Source organism: Asterias amurensis, chromosome 1 (genome assembly GCF_032118995.1).
Source record: "Asterias amurensis chromosome 1, ASM3211899v1".
In the NCBI taxonomy this organism is placed as follows: Eukaryota; Metazoa; Echinodermata; class Asteroidea; order Forcipulatida; family Asteriidae; genus Asterias; species Asterias amurensis.
In genome coordinates this window covers 25,261,447-25,274,763 of record NC_092648.1, presented here as the reverse complement: position 1 = coordinate 25,274,763, position 13,317 = coordinate 25,261,447, and the positions used below count along the sequence as shown (strand labels likewise).

The following is a 13,317-nucleotide window of genomic DNA, read 5'->3' as shown; positions in this document are numbered from 1 at the left end:
AAAATTTAGGCTCAATCGGTCATCGGAGTCGGGAGAAAATAACGGAAAACCCACTCTTGTTTCCGCACGTTTCGCCGTGTCATGACATGTGTTTAAAATAAACCCGTAATTCTCGCTAACGAGAATTTCTATTGTTTTAATGATTTCTCAAAAATGTAAAGCATTTTATGGAATGATATTTCAAGAGAAGTCTTTCACCATTAACTTCTGTAAACCCTGTTATTTGTAAATCTGTGCACTTTTTTGTTTTTGTTCTGTCCCGAAAGTGTATAATGGCTTTAAAGTTCATTTGCGAAAACAAATTCCATGTTAAGAAGTGGTCATGTTCGAAATGTACCAGAACATGCAAAAGGTGGGGATCCGGGGTTTCCCCAAAAAATATCTAACTCGGTTATGTGGCCTTTGTATCAATTATTTAGTTTGGGTAAAACTTTTAAATTGTTGAGGTATTTAGCGCCTACCGTTTGAATGACTGTACCTATACAAAAACATTGTGTAATTTCTTGCATCTGCCTGTCGAGAAACTTGTTTAATTTGTATGTTTTCATTTAATGGACCAATTCTGGTCTGTATTCAGATTCATTTATCAATATGATGTTTTCCCCTTTGAGCAGAGTGAAATTTGAGACTTTATACAAATCAAACTTGTGATTAAGCTACAGGCCTTTTTTCAACGAGTCATTACATGGTGTCTGTGCGTTAACCAATCGTAGAGTTGCCCCCGAAATCCCAATTCATCTTGGATGACACATGCTTTTGTTTTTCAGTCACTTAGGTTCCGAGGAAATTTGTTAAAATGTTGTTGTTCTGAAACCTGAAACCGTGTCTTTCCTGTCGCAATCATGCCGTCTAAACACGCGCGGGGTTGGCCTGGAAGGTTGGTCTGAATCACGGTACTTTATGGTGTGCAAACTCGGACCTTTTTGCCCAACTTCCACCCTAGTTCACCCAGTCTGCTTTAGGGTTGTTTTTGTGACTCAATCCCGTCCTCCATTTCCGTCTGTACACACCCGTCAGTTGCACTGGTGTTGGGATGCTCGGTCGCCGGCAACCAACAAGGGCTATCTTGTGGTGGTTTTTTTTCTTCAACTTTCATTTACGAAATTTTTGACTCTTTGAACATTTCGCATGTCACTAATTAATGCTAGGGCTCATATTGACAGTAGTAATTGATGTCTGGTTAATGAATAGTCACAAACTCACTTTGAAATTCATATATTCGTTAACCACGTGTATTTGCCTAAATATTTTTGTTTTAAAAAGAAATGAGCTGTGGTGCTTGGATGCGGTTTCGTAATGAGTAAACCAATATGCAATGCGTTCAGAAAATATTGTACTGTTCTGTGGGCAACATGCATGTACTTATCTGTAAAGATGGTTAATTATTCCTTTTTTTCATATGACCTTTGTTGGCAGGAGCAAATATTATGCGTCCAGAAATCATTGAACTGTTATGTGAGCATTATACACTAACATTATCTATGACAACTGTTAATGTTTCCACTTTGTTCATAGCACTTTCATTAGCAGGAGTAAATATTATTCAAAATCCAATCCAGCTGAGGAATTTTCTATATATTTTATGCATGTACCTTCACATATTAATCTGTTGGATGTTGTGACTGTAACACAACGGAACAAAAGTGTGCAAAGTTTTAGACCTCCTTTGAAGTACAAACATTATTGCCAAATGATTGCACCTCATTAAACAAGGCGTGAGAATGCTAATTCTGCAAGAGTCCAGACATAATAGTTTCATGTCTTTTCAGACACATAAAAACAATCCAGCGAAATCAAATAATGTCCTTCCGGAAGGATTTTGTCGACACCCAACTAATTCCCACTTCGTGATGACTTACGCGGGTACATAATCGGGGTGATTTGGACGCATTTAAAACGTACAAGAAGGACTGGGCTACAAACATACCCTTAACTTTTGCCCAAAAATAAATCGGCGCCTATGAATTACTTTATAACAAAACCCTGAGGCAATAACACTTTTTATATCCTCTTTTTTTCCCACTTTCCTGGTTTTTTCGCAGATCCGCCAAGGAAAACCAGGCGAGAAAGAACAACTTTCACACGGGCCCAACTCGACGTGTTAGAGACGCTGTTTGGCAAGACGAGGTACCCGGACATTTTCATGAGAGAGGAAGTGGCCCTGAAGATCAACCTACCCGAGTCCAGAGTGCAGGTAAATTAAATATACAACAAAACAATTGCCCCCTATCATTCACCCAACGGGCATGCACCAAAAACTTTTTTCCCATCAGTATAGGCCCTAACGTTCAAGAGAACGTGTCTTGGATCGGGCGAGTTGCTCTATGAAAAGCGTTCGAAGCCGTTTGTTATAAAAGGCATATGGCTCCAGAGAAAAGACGAAAATGATGATCCACATATAATACGCCTCGAAAGTGTGTGGTTTTCCTTTTACTCTAAAAATTTGACTCCACAAATTGGCGTGCCTAGTAAGTTCAAGACGTAAAATGAAAACCACGATGTTTCGAGGCATATTTTTGTTGATTAATTGTTTTCTACTTTTAAACATCTTTATAACCATAATCGAAAACGAACGGTCACAAACCCTTTTCATAGACTAACTCGCCCGATCCAAGGCAACCTGCCCCTTTAACACTACCATCATGCCTTTACTGTGTGTGTGCAGCGCTTCTCTAAATCGAAGTTTCTCTTTAACAAATTAAGGCGTAAAGTCACAGCAAAGCGTCCGTGACAAACGTGAACAAATTTCAATTTTCGGTGAAAAGAGACGCATTTTCGTCGCAACCAATTCACACGCATGGTCAGGTTCCATGGATTGAAGTCTCATTACCGGAAGGTTTAACGCTTAAATGCTAGTGAGCTGCGACAAGACCGCGTTAATTAATTAATTTTAAAGATCGGCTAGATGCTAAACTGTTATATTTTGTGGATAGTGTATTATCTTGTCCCTATGACTGATATGTGGTGCGGTGCCTTGCATCGGGTAAACTCGTATCAGCATTTGGGTTCAGTTTTTCTTAATTTTGTCGCGTGTTGGCCTACGTTGTCCACAGTTGAGTAGCATTAACGGTTTTGTTATCATTCAAAGCGTTACAAGTGGTATATTAAATGATTATCTATTTTTTTTATTTTTTTAAACACAGTGTTAATCTCACAAATAGTAATGGGGATAATTAACAATATATCGGTTTCATACCAGTTGATCGTGTGCCCCCCCCCCCATCCTTTTGAGAGACAATTTTCTGTTTCTTTCTCATTTGACTTACCAATTTTTTGAGAACAACAAAAAGTGGTGACTTGAGACTGGGGAATTGGTGGCCAGTTTGAATTAAAATGCTTGGCGGCCACCTTAGAAAGAAACAAAATTGAGAAAAAAAAAGACCCCGGTTCTAACTTGTTGCTGAAACAAAAGGCCCTCTACAAGTCTATTCCTTTTAAAAAGAAAAAATCATTTCTTAAGACGCGATACTTTTTTTATTACACAAAGCTTTGTAGCAACCGTTACATAAATAATTTTCTTTAGTGATAATTTCAAATTTATTGAAACGATTTATCGAATAGTAAATTTCAGTCGTATCTGAGGGCTGTTCTTTCAGCTGTTCTGACCGCTCTTCCGGATTACATTAAAACCCCCTCTGGCAGTGATAAAGGGGTCACACTAGGTGATTGTAATCCCTAACTTTGTTTTGTAAGTGTATAGTGCAATTAAACGACTAAGGGCTGGGAAGAGATAAACGCGAAAACCCCTTCATTATGTTCAAACTCTTTAATTTGTTTCTTAATACCAAAGATCTGTATTAGTTGAAGAGATTGGGTGATCAAGAGAATTCCTTGCTACTTCTATGCAATTTTCTACAGTAGTTGCCACTTTGTGATACTATAATACTAAAGTATCGGTCGTGTAACAGTGGGGAATATTCAGCAATTGTAGTTTGGGGATCTCGACCCCGAGGGGTAAGGTTAGCCGTTTGTGAATACCCCAATCATTGCAGTGAATGGCCGGGGTGCGAGACTTGCCTCCGGGTTGTACCGCCTTTCAATAAAACTCCGAACGCACCTAATTAGCTCTAGTCCTTAGACGAAACTACCGGGCCTCCTTCCTTCCCCCTTTTTTGTGGAGTGGGGTTTGAAGCGGGCCATATGGTGACAGGGTGTGTGTTGCTTTCCTGGCCACCGGTAGATGTGCACTTTTTGACCCCGTGCTACGCGTCCCCACTTCTTGCCTTTCTGTGAGTGTTCAGAGGAATGCGTTATTTAATGTTGCTTGTGAGCTTAGTGCGCAATGGGTACAAGCATAGAGCAAGTCATTTCTCTATGAAGTTACTGAACAAAGTACAAATTTTCACTACAAAATATCCAGGATTCGCTCTTTTGTTTTACCCATTCTCATTATCAAGACAGTACACATTAAAGGACAGAATATGGTTCCCGCACGAAAGAAGTGAAAACGTTCAAATCAGTGTTCTGATCCAAACTGACTGTGATTTCTAAAACTTCTTGTCAAAGCTTGAAATATCAATAGTATTTTTAACGTTGAAGTTTTCCCTCAGACTTTCAAATGTTTCAGAATCCAAAGCAGTTGTAGGGGGGAAAAAAGAGGAGAAAAAATATTGCCTTTAATTTTAAGTCTTTTACCCAGACTAGGCCCCCGCCTGCCTGCAGGTGTCCATTGCCGGTGCCCTTTTAACAATTACAGCCCCAAAGAAAACTTAACAATGCTCCCCTCCCCTTTCACAGTTCAGCTGCAAATTATTTTCCTACGGTCCCGTTTCCACGCCGGCAGTGTTTGCGCCGTGATCGGGGCCTCTACCCGTGAATTCTTTACCCTCGTGTTGGGGTTCCTTTGTTGCGAGGTGTCGCCCAGTTAAAGCAAGTCACATTCCTTGATAAAGTTCTGGTTGGTGTTGAGGTTTTTTTTTGTACCTCCTTCCTTTCTTCTCTCTTTTCCAGGCTCTCTAAAACATCAAATCAGTGACCGTGTGATTATGCATACAATTGGTCTCCCCCCCCCCACTCTTTTTGGTTGAATAAGGTAAATTTAGTTGAAGATGGTCGTAAAACACTAATCAGACATGACGGATGTTAAATATACGGGAGCTTTCTTTACAATCCCATGCACCATTTTATTGTCGTGGATCGTTAAGTTTAAGCATCCCTCGAGGTAAACAATGTAATTTGCCCCTATTATAACGGCCTTGTCATCAGCAAATGTACGGGCAGAGTAGGAGCGTGAGAATTAATCGGTCCGTCACAGTCTTATATAGTTGAATACATTATTTCATTCCCAAGTGACTGGGTGCTTCTAACAAATAAGTATAAATCTTTAAAAAATGAAAAAGAAAAACAAATATAGAAACTGGAGATAATTATGTCCAGGTATCTTTGGAGTCTTTCTGACTTTTGTTCTCAACATTTTTTTTTATAGAAAAGATAAAACTGTGTTTAAATTCAACTTTTTGAAACCTATTTGTTACATAAACATTATATTATACAAGCCCACCTACATAATATATAGCACTCTCGGTTATCGATCGAAGAAAGAAAAAAACAGTACTGTGTAATGAAAGATCATCTCATAATGATTGGTCCCCAAGATCCCACTTCGTGATGTTGTCCCGTCTGAAGACGATTTGTATACCGTCAAACGTAGCCCTCCTCCTGCACGATTCGTAAAAATCAATTACGACATTAGTCTGTGACAATAATTACTCCACTTTTTCATGTCCACGCTACGGCGTGGGTCATGTACCACCCCGGGGTACATTTGAGTAGTTCGACATTAAGAGGTACTTTATCTTTAGACACAACGGGTGATACGTGTGTTACACGTACTATCCACTCTCTGTCTATATAGCTTCAACGGACAAGCTGTTCGTTCCAAAGCCATGCTTTTGGTATCTTTAATTTTCTGTGGTAGCAAAACATTGTCCCACTCCTGAGAAGTTTGTTTTGTTATTCTGAGTCAGATGGTTATACTCTGATAGGACTGGAACGGCTTCATTTTATGGAAAGTTCTTAGAATTTTAATTGTTCCGATCTTAAATGCAATGAGTGCATAGGAGCGAAGTGTTCCTTCGCATTGGTAGCAACCGCTGGTAAAGACTGTTACGTGTTGTGCATCAATGTCAAAACTGAAACAATGCAGGTTGCCCAACTCATATTGCTAATAATTTACCCCAATTTTACTTCTTTAGTTTTGATCAACTGCAGTTTAATGATTTATAGTTTTTGCACAGTGGTAATTGCCGTATATGGTTTGACTTTAATGTGTCAATGTTTTGAGTTGACTGTTTCAAGGAAACCAGGAAGTGGTCAAACAGTGGGCCGTGGTTTGCTTGGCTGGCGCTCCAACTTCCCCTAAAAACAGTCGAATCATGGTTGCTTCTCTGGTTTGACCACCTCGGACCTGTGCTGGTCGGAGAGGGGTGTTACTCTTGGTCCGGCTAGCCGTTTGTTGGTTTTCTGATCCCGTGGTTGCCCACACCGTCAGCCTGTCGCCATTGTAATGTTTGTCCGTACACATTTGGCGTCGCACCCCTCTCTGTCTGCGTCCAGATTGGGGTTGGTTTGAACCAATTTAGAGACTCAGGTGTTCAAACTCATTCTGTTCGAAGCTTGGCTGAAGTGCCAACAACTTCTCTGAAGTGCTTGGGAAGTCGGGTTATATAATGAAACATGTTGTTCTTTCAACCGGCCTTGCTTATTTGGGGTAGAAAGTGAGTGGTTTAATTGGTGGTTGAATAAACTGGGCGGACAAAAGATGTACAAGAGAAACATCTAATGTTTGATGTAAAACAGCGATAGTTTCAAAGTCCACGAAGACAGCACTCTAAATAAACCTCTGTTCCTTTTCTTAAGGACGCACGCTAACTTTAAATTCTTCGAGTATAAAACAAAGTGGTTTTAGTTTCGTAGGGCAATTCAAACGAGGTTCAGGGCAACTCTTTCGTGATTTGACTGACTATATAGAAAAGGACAGAGCGCTGTCATTTATATATGGACTGACACAATGCTTATGAATATGTTGCTTCATGGTACACTTTCCTGCAAAACTCCACTCCTCGAAAAGGTATTAAAAGATCGGTACGTTTTACATACTCGAGAGCAAAATTATCATAAATGTTACTCAGTTGGGGCCTTGCTCTCTGGTTAATGTATGTTTGGTTGTGACGCCAACACACTAAATACATGCGCCCTTTGGTCAGATTTTATGCAGTGCCAGTGTTTGCCCAGGTTGTTCTTATATCAACACGCCCGCCATTAGTAAGCACACACACTCATTACGCAACATGTACTCGAGATTGATATGGAGTCAGTGGGTAAATTGACGTCAAGAAGTCAAGTGTCAATGTCACACTGTTTACATGTCACTCACCCCCTGTTCACTATTGTGACATGTCGCACTGCATTGAGATTGGCAGCCTAAATGTTTGGGTCGCCATTGAAAAACACATCTACCCTTTTCGTTTCTGTACCCCATTGATCCAGGCACCTGGAACCAACCAATCACAACTCGCTCTCTATTCCATTGTTTTCTCAACATTGTTCGCGCTCTGTTCCTTTGTGCTATAAATCAATAGATAACAAGCAAAGACTTTTATTCTGGTCAAGCTTTGTCGTCAGAAATGTCAAGTATACAAATAATTATACTCGCCATGAAAAAAAGCTTAACGAGGGAAAACGAAGCACAATTAACTCGAAATTGGTGTATCAAAACATCAAACTGATGATTGTTTATGTTGTGTATATCTAGGCGTTCCCGCCAAAAGCGTATACTGTTGCTTGGTTTCCATGTCATTAGGTTTCATTTCCGCATACAGCCCGGGAGGAAATTCACAATCAATGATGGATACGTCTAAGTGAGAGTTTTCAAAGCGCGCCAAAAAGAAATATGTGTTAAAATTGCTGCTTTGCAGGATTGAGCGGGGTTTTCGCAAATTGATCAGTTTGGGGGTTTTGTTGTTCTAAGATGTATTGGGTTAGTTTGGGAGCTTTCTTGCCGAGGCAAGCCTTGGTAATCAACGCTTGGCAATAACATCATCTCACTAACAAAATTTACTTCTGAAGGTCGTATGTACAAAAATCGATCAAGAGTATAATTAACTACTATCAGGCATTTGTATAATGAAATATGATATTTGTTTGTATTTCCAATAGGAGGCTACAGTTTAACTGTTTTGTACCTAAATCTGTACTAATAAAACTCATTTTTGTACTTATTTTCCAGGTGTGGTTTAAGAACAGAAGAGCAAAATGCCGTCAACAAGCCCAGCAACAACAGAACGGCACGCCCTCTAAGCCACGCCCAGTCAAGAAGAAGTCCCCATCAAGAGACACGCCCCCAAGCAGCGACTCGCCCTCCTCCTACAAGTCTTTGCCCATCACCTCGATGCCCAACAATAATAGTATCTGGAGCCCAGCTTCAATCCCACCCCCACCGTCCATGGGTGAATCTATAGCCTCCAATAACAGCTGTATGCAGCACCAGTACCCTATGACCAACGCCCATCAGGGAGCCTACGCCCAGGGCTACCAGTCATCACCTTACTTCGGTAACCCAATGGATTACCTCCCTGGTGTCCCGCAGTTCCCAGGTGGTACCCTGAGTCAGATGACGTCATCTATGAACAGCACACACATGAGTACTGCCCCTGCGCAGCTCACTCAAACACACCCTGGCATGGGCGGGTCAATGCCCAGTTCCAATGCAGACTGTTTAGAATCTAAAGATCCGTCGTGGAAGTTCCAAGTCCTGTAACATGCTGTGACGTGGGAAGGAAAACCCCTCAAGTTAGTGATGAAACGACCACACTACTACAAGGGGATGCATTGTAGCAGAAGGTTATGGACCAGAATCCACTGTTACACCCCAGTATAAAGATCTACATAGAGCCACTGTAACTCTTAGGGTCAACTTGGGGTCAAACAGAAAGAAGGTCCTCATGTTAGCGCCCTCACCGGCAAACAGACGAACTCTGAAATGTGACGGTGTATTGAGACTGTTCTTGCTACCATCAAAACAGCTGTATGCGGCGCCTAGAGAGAAAAAAGCTTTGAAACAATCCACCATTATTATTATTGTTGTTATTATTGTTATTAACTAAGGAAAACATTCCAAGAATTTTCAACTCGAAACGTCAGCGTGCACTCTACAAAAAACTTCCAGGTCAAAGTTGACCCGGATTTCGAGTCCTATTGAGCCTAAGCCTTGGCTGGGTCAGTTTGACCATGAATGTGTTTCAAAATACCATTTAAACTGACATAGTATCTGAGACAAGTTCACATTTGTTAGCCAGTTTCTGGGTCAACCTGACCCGGCATGGCTCAACGGGACTCAGAAAACAGTTCTTCCCTGACCCGGGAGTTTTTAAAGTGTGATCGGGGTTGATTGTTAAAACGTTAATATTTATTATTTGCGTCTTGTGTGAACAAACTATAATCAAATACTGCACCACAAAGTTATTTACATACAGACTGGAACTACAGTGGTGTGGGCGTCATTCAAATGCAACTAAAATGAAAATGTTCAAAAATGTGTTTTAAATTAAAGGCATTTTATAAAGATAGAAACAAAATACCTTGTACGATTTAGACAACAAATATTATTGTTGATTATTGTTGACAATCGCCGAAATTGAAGGCCTACCTAAGAAATGTTCTGTTCTTTAGATTTCCCCTCCTAAAAATACTTCATCTTGACTTATTTTTTCGTTATCATCATTTTTTTCCATTAACAAAAATCCTACTCTAATTATTGACAAAGGTCCATATCAAAAGGTCGTCGAACTCTGTGTTCGTACATTAATGTTTGTATCGGGTAATCGGAGCATTGGTCGTCACTGTCGATTTAGGTTTTTGGGGGATATTGGGTAATCTGTTTCCAGTTTTATAATTCATTCGAATTCGTTTGACTAAAATTTTCATTTATTTTCCCATAGTGTAAACACAAAATATGCGTCAATCATCATCATAATCACATCTTTACAGTCTAGGTTTCGAAAACTAAATGTAAACAAATTTGACACTGCAGAAGGATCTTATTCAAAAGCAGTGCTTGTAGACAGTATGCCCTAATGACATGCCCCTATATTGAGACAGGAATACAACAATTATTATCCATGGTCGAGTCGAGCCACCAACAAGCAAAAAGTATTTAAGAAAGCATTTATTTACAAAGAAAGTTATGAGGCTGGGATTTCAAACTTAACAAATTCGGTAAAAATACAGGGTACTTTGTATTTTAAGATAGACATCTTTATAGTAATGTTTTATAAATGAAATTATTTGTATAAAGAAAACGTACATCTAACTTCACCACAGGGTATTTTTGTAATTTGTTTTGCACATCGCGCCGGGTTGGGGCGCCCTCTATCTATTTCACACCCATAATGCACCATTAGATTCGTTCACTTCCTTTGGGAAAAACCGGACCAGATATTTATTTTGTAGCAATTAGTTTGTATCGTAGCTCCTGACTTCAGTGTGTTGTTGTGCTTTGACTCTGTAGTTAACTCATTAGATCACCATTAACAATCTCTTCAAAGAATCAACGTTTTTTTTAGTGTTTTTTTAAATAAACTTAAAAAACAACGATTCTCTCATCGATTACTCATAATTTCTTCTTTCGTTTTTCATTTTTTTTTTGTATATATGAAAATTATCGGTAAACATTGTGGATAGCTGAAATTAAAGATAAACATGGAATACTTATTCTGAACTTTAAACAAAATAATGTAAAAAATATTAGAATGTAAAAACAGAAAAGAAAACCTCTTAAAACTTGTTGAGGAACATTTGTTTGTAAATTATTTGTGAAGATAAAGTAAAAAAAGTGAAAGCAGGGTTTTGAAAATATTCACTGTTTGTAGATTTTCTGTAAAATTCTGTGGATCAGGTTATTTGATAATTTTGATTCGATATAAGTTTGCGATCCCAAAATATCATTTATAATCAAATTTACCACACAATGAGAACAAGGCCGGAGTCCTCTGTGACGTCACGGTGCATGTATAACCTTGAAGTTGACAACTGTTTAAACGTTTTTTCTTTTTAAAATTGTCTTTATTATGTTATTTATGATAAATTTATAGATTCACTTCTGTCAGCACTTTAATTTCGAACTTACTTGGTTGAGTAAAAAAAGGGTTCATATAATCTGCTGACTTGATCAGTAGTTAATGGAACAGGGTATCACCGTTTCAAGTAAAAATAAATAAATAAAACAGGGTAATTTTAGACCTGTTGTTTTCTTTCGTTATTTCACACATGTGTTCAAGAGTTTCTAGGTTCATTATTTTGTTTTAATTATGAGAGACCACAAAGCCAGAAGCCCGATTGTAGGCGAGGCTACACTTAACTGATTCGGACTATAAATCCTTCACAGTCTGTAAGGATGTAGGCTTGGGTATCATCCACTAGGAGCCACCTACTCTCGGGGGCTGAACAGGGTTACATCCTTCACAGTCTAAGGATGTAGGCATGGGTACTCTCCACTATATAGGAGCCACCTACTCTTGGGGCTGAAACCGGGTTACCTCCTTCACAGTCTGTAAGGATGTAGGCTTGTGTATCATCCACTAGGAGCCTTCTACTCCTGGGGATGAAACAGGGTTATCCCCTTCACAGTCTGTAAGGGTGTAGGCATGTGTACTATCCACTAGGAGCCACCTACTCTTGGGGACTGAACCAGGGTTACCTCCTTCACAGTCTGTAAGGATGTAGGCTTGGGACCATCCACTAGGAGCCACCTACTCTCGGTGCTGAACCGGGAAAGCTCCTTCACAGTCTGTAAGGATGTAGGCTTGGGTATCATCCACTAGGAGCCACCTACTCTCGGTGCTGAACCGGGAAAGCTCCTTCACAGTCTGTAAGGATGTAGGCTTGGGTACCATCCACTAGGAGCCACCTACTCTTGGGGACTGAACCAGGGTTACCTCCTTCACAGTCTGTAAGGATGTAGGCATGGGTACCATCCACTAGGAGCCACCTACTCTCGGGGGCTGAACAGGGTTAGCTCCTTCACAGTCTGTAAGGATATAGGCTTGGGTATCATCCACTAGGAGCCTTCAACTCCTAAGGGCTGAAACAGGGTGACCTCCTTCACAGTCTGTAAGGATGTAGGCTTGGGTGTCATCCACTATAGGAACCTGGCATGGTAGAGCGGAATACAATACTTTCCCAATATGTTTGAAATGCAACTTTTCATAATTTTCCAAAGGAAGTTTAATCCCTTAGAGAGATTAAGCTTAGCTTATCTCGCAACTTCGATGACCGATTGAGCTCAAATGTTCACATGTTTGTTATTTTATGCATATGTTGAGATACACCAACTGTGAAGGCTATAGTCTTTGACAATTACCAATAGTGTCCACTGCCTTCAAGATAATCCACTGTGTTTTTGGATAAACATGAACCAGTCTCAGGCATGTATACTATATGTTTCGTTTTTGAAAGGGCATGGCTTTGATATAGGTCTTGTCTACGTATAATGCTTGCTAAACCGGTATTGTGGCGATCAGTTAATAGTATAGGCTTGATACCCTTTTCCGAACATGGGAGGGGTAAACCCTTTTCCGAACATGGAAGGGGTTGTCTTGCGTGATAAGAACCCCGCCCGTCACACCACAATAAAACAAACTCGCGGATCAGTATTGATTTGGTTTCGGCTCCCATAGGGCTTGACCCGTTTCTAGGTTAATGTGACCCGGAATGTAAAATAACCCACAAATAGGTCAAGCTGAATCAGAGCTGAAATAAAACAATTGTACACCAATTTCCGGGTCAACGTGACTCAGACTTGGGTCACGTCTCTTGAGACCCAAATCCGAGTCAAATATGACCTGCGTGCACCACCAACAACATAACCAGCAACAACTTGACCAACTATCTCGTGGAAAACACTTTTAAAGGCACTGGAAACCAATCATCAAAGCTGCAAGAGAATATTGAAGAAAAAACACTTTTTTCACACATCTTGTGTGCTTACCATGTTTGTGAACAAACTAGGCCTATGTTCTTTCAAAATATTTTCATCGTTCTTTTAAAGGAACGTTACAGAATCGGTTTTTGCTAACAAAACAGTTGCTGGCAGGGTAAGCACTTAATGCAATCCACCATATACATAAACTGACAAACCTGTAGAAGGTTGAGATCGATCGGCCATCTAGGTCACGAGAGAAAAGTGAAAGACAGATTACAAATTTGCACTGCGTCGATGCCAAAATAAAAATGAATAAAACGCTCACTAAGCGATTAACTCCAAACGCGAAATTAGATTATTTATTTCTCGTCAAATATGACATTTCAGACAGAAATATT

General features: G+C 39.9%; 1 protein-coding gene across 1 annotated transcript in view; it reads left to right on the top strand.

Moving 5' to 3' along the window:
- Positions 1–11,235, top strand: part of LOC139934337 (homeobox protein OTX2-like) — a 37,326-nt gene extending 26,091 nt beyond the window's left edge. Inside the window, exons 4-5 of the mRNA XM_071928517.1 lie at positions 2,043–2,194; positions 8,228–11,235. Of these exons, the coding sequence (XP_071784618.1) occupies positions 2,043–2,194; positions 8,228–8,758 (683 nt within the window). The 3' untranslated portion in view covers positions 8,759–11,235. The remainder of the gene's footprint in view (positions 1–2,042; positions 2,195–8,227) is intronic.
- Positions 11,236–13,317: the final 2,082 nt, after the last annotated feature.